Below are 3,900 nucleotides of genomic sequence, written 5' to 3' on the forward strand. Positions count from 1 at the left end.
TTTTGATTTTTATGTAGAGATGAGGTCTCGCCAAGTTGCCCAGGCGGGTCTCGAGCCCACGGGCTCAGGCAATCCACTCACTTCGGCCCTCCCAAAGTGTTGGGATTACAGGGTGAGCCACCGAGTCCAGTTTTTTTTTTTTTTTTGAGTTGGAGTCACTCTGTCACCCAGGCTGGAGTGCAGTGGCATGCTCACGGCCACCCCAGCTCCGGCTATCCTTCTGCCTCAGTCTTCCAAGTAGCTGGAACTACAGGCGTACACTACGATGCCTGGCTAATTTTTTTTTTAATTGATTGTAGAGATGAGGTCTCGCCAAGTTGCCCAGGTGGGTCTCGAACCTGCAGGCTCAGGCAGTCCACTCCCCTCGGCCTCCCAAAGTGCTGGGATTACAGGCTAAGCCATCGAGCCTGGTCAACACATTTTCTTTAAGTTAGTTAGCTAAGACTGGATTTAGACTCATTTTAAGAAACATCTGTGAAATCATGTTTGATATGCTAATTCTATTTTTTGCTAATAAATTACTGTTAAGGCTGGGTGTGGGCTAGGTGCAGTGGCTCATGCCTATAATCTCAGCACTTTGGGAGGCCCAGGCAGGAGGATCACTTGAGTCCAGGAGTTCAGGACCAGACTAGGCAACATAGCGAGATCTCGTCTCTACAAAAAAATTTAAAAATTAGCTGTGTGTGGTCGAGGCCAGAGTAGTTGAGGCAGTAGTGAGCTGTGATCATGTTGCTGCACCAGCCTGGGTCACTGAGTGAGACCTCACCTCAAGAAAAAAAAAATCAGCCGGGCTCGGTGGCTCAGCCTGTAATCCCGCGCCTTTGGGAGGCTGAGGTGAGTGGATTGCCTGAGCCCACGGGTTCAAGACCCGCCTGGGCAGCGAGACCTCATCTCTACAATAAATCAGAAATCAGCTGGGTGTGGTAGCACACGCCTGTAGTTCCAGCTACTCGGAAAGCTGAGGCGGAAAGATCGCCGGAGCCCAGTGGGTCGAGGCTGCGGTGGCCGGAAGCGGCCACTGCACTCCAGTCTGGGTGACCGAGTGAAACTCCAACTCAAAAAAAAAAAAAAATCACCATTGAAGTGAAAAATATTCTTTAATGTACCACCTACAATCACCCTGGCCAGGCACAGTGGCTCATGTCTGTAATCCCAGCACTTTGGGAGGCTGAGGCAAGAGGATTGCTTGAGCCCAGGAGCTCGAGACCAGCCTAGGCAACATAGTGAGATCTCATCTCAACAAAAAATAAAAATAATTATCTGGGCGTGGTGGTACATGCCTGCAGTCCCAGCTACTCAGGAGGCTGGATGGAAGGATCGCCTGAGCCTGGGAGGTTGAGGCTGCAGTGAGCTGTGATTGCACCACTGCACTCCAGCCAGTGACAGAGTGAGACCCCTAACTCCAAAAAAATTTTTTTTAAAAATTAAAGATAAAATAAAATCAGCCTGCAGGCCAATGGTATAGGAAACTGCTCCAGAAAGACAGCCTTTGTTTGCATGTGTTGACAGCCTGTGCAGTGACCCAGGCTGAAGCTTTCCCTGGCTTCAAATCTGTGTTGTGTTCTCACAGGCACCACAAACTCAGGGTAGATTGAGGAGTGGAGCATGGGAAGGTTGCTAGTTATTGCTCCGGGAAGTGCTGGGACATTGTGGGGTGTGGGGTAAGCTCCCAGGGTGTCAGGTGTGAGATGGCAGAAGGTAGTTGTTTTGGGGTCGCTACAAGGGGGTAGGAGCCAAGTGGTAGCTTTTAAACTGGGAGGCATTGAAGAGAGACGCTAAAAGTAGGTGAGGGAAAGTGCTCAGAAATGTTCTATACTTGTCGGGCGTGGTGGCTCACGCCTGCAATCCAAGCACTTTGGGAGGTGGAGGTGAGAGAATTGCCTAAGTCCAGGGGTTCAAGACCACCCTGGGCAACTTGGCGAGACCTCATCTCTACAATAAATCAAGAAAAATTAGCTGGGTGTGGTGGTATGCGCCTGCGGCTCCAGTCGCTACTTGGAAGGCTGAGGTGGAAGGATCACCTGAGACCAGTAGATTGTGGTGGCCCACTGCACTCCAGCCTGGGTGACAGAGTGAGACCTCTACTCAAAAAAAAAAATAAATGTTCCATACTTACCCCAAACGTCACCCTGCAGCTGGGCCCCTCCAGCAAACCCTCTCTGATCAACAGGTCCATCCTCCTTTCCATCCTTTCCTTACACCCAGCGCTGATGCCGTGTTCTCTCTGGAGGGCCCTTATTCAGACTTGAGACTTGTCTCTGTGTGTGTCATGCATTCCCCCTCAGACTGGAAGCTTCCTGAGGGCAGGGATGGTGCCTCCTCTTCCTTCTAGCCCTCCCTCCCAGTCCTCAGGAAAGCACTACTTAGGGTACAGAAAGGGGGCTGGTGAGGAAAGGAGACACCCCGGAGACAGGCTTGCCCAGGCCACCTGGCATGGCGGGTTGTCTACCTGGTTGCCGCCAAGGCCATGGCAGGAGTACATGATGAGGGGTTTTCCACCACGGTTGTTCTCGCCCACATCCAGGCACTGACTGATGCCGAGGTTCTTGATCTGCAGAATGGTAAGGGGTGGAGGGGGGGAGAGAACGGCAGGAGAGTACAGTCAGGCGTTTCCTAGACTGTGGGGGTGGGGCCCACCTGGAGCCAATTCCAGTCAACTAGAAGAAATGTACACAGCTGGATTTCAACTTCATGATTTTTCTTTTCTTTTTTTTGAGGAGTCTCTGTTGCCCAGGTTGGAGTGCAGTGGCAGGCTCACAGCCACCACAGTCTTGACCTGCTGGGCTCAGGTAAACCTTCTGCCTCAGCCTTCCAAGTAGCTGGAACTACAGGCATGTGCCACTATGCCCAGCTAATTTTTTTTTTTTTTTGAGTTGGAGTCTCACTCTGTCGCCCAGACTGGAGTGCAGTGGCTGCTCTTGGCCACCGCAGCCTCGGCCTGCTGGGCTCCAGCGATCCTTCCGCCTCAGCCTTCTGAGTAGCCGGAATTACAGGCATGCGCCAACACACCCAGTTGATTTTTTTTTTGATTTATTGTAGAGATGAGGTCTCGCTGCCCAGGCGGGTCTCGAACCCGCGGGCTCAGGCAATTCACTCACCTCAGCCTCCCAAAGGCGCGGGATTACAGGATGAGCCACCGAGCCCGGCCCAGCTAATTTTTTGATTTATTGTATAGATGAGGTCACGTCATGTTGCCCAGACTGGTCTAGAACCCGCGGGTTCAGGCAATTCTCTTGTCTCTGCTTCTCAAAGTGCTGGGATTACAGGCATGAGTTCATTTTTCTTTTTTCTCTTTTTTTTTTTTGAATTAGAGTCTCACTCTGTCAGACTAGAATGAGACTAGAGTGCACTGGCACAATCACAGCTCACTGCAACCTCAACCTCCTTGATTCTGGTGAGCCTCTCCAGCATAGCTGGGTCTATAGGCATGTCCCACCACGCCTGGCTAATTTTTGGATTTTTTTGTAGAAATGGAGTCTTACTATGCTCTCAAACTCCTAGCCTCAAGTGATCCTCCCGCCTTGGCCTCCCATAGTGCTGGGTTTACAGGCATTAGCCACTGTGCCCGGCCTCTGTGATTTTTCTCCTCTGTTCATCAACCCACCTGCCTGGAGTTAATAGCAAAGTGAGGGCCAGAGCCTTGGAGACTGGGATGGGCAGGACTGGACACCCTCTGTGGGGCAGGTTGGGGAACCTCACAGGGTGCCAGGTCCTGGAAGTAGTCTACAGCACACAGGAGTGTCCTTATAAGCAGTGGTTCTCACCGGGCTCGGTGGCTCAGCCTGGAATCCCGCATCTTTCGGAGACCGAGGTGAGTGGATTGCCTGAGCCCACGGGTTCGAGACCCACCTGGGCAACTTGGCGAGACCTCATCTCTACATAAATCAAAAAATTACCCGG

At 51.7% G+C, this 3,900-nt stretch overlaps 1 protein-coding gene across 1 annotated transcript in view; it reads right to left on the reverse strand.

Annotated features, from left to right (window-relative positions):
* Nucleotides 1–3,900, reverse strand: part of GALNT6 (polypeptide N-acetylgalactosaminyltransferase 6) — a 10,482-nt gene that overhangs the window by 2,887 nt on the left and 3,695 nt on the right. The window contains exon 4 of the mRNA XM_008057159.2: nucleotides 2,450–2,551. Coding sequence (XP_008055350.1) covers nucleotides 2,450–2,551 — 102 coding nt within the window. The remainder of the gene's footprint in view (nucleotides 1–2,449; nucleotides 2,552–3,900) is intronic.

Source organism: Carlito syrichta, unplaced genomic scaffold, assembly GCF_000164805.1.
Source record: "Carlito syrichta isolate Samal-C Ts95f unplaced genomic scaffold, Tarsius_syrichta-2.0.1 Scaffold302820, whole genome shotgun sequence".
Lineage (NCBI taxonomy): Eukaryota > Metazoa > Chordata > Mammalia > Primates > Tarsiidae > Carlito > Carlito syrichta.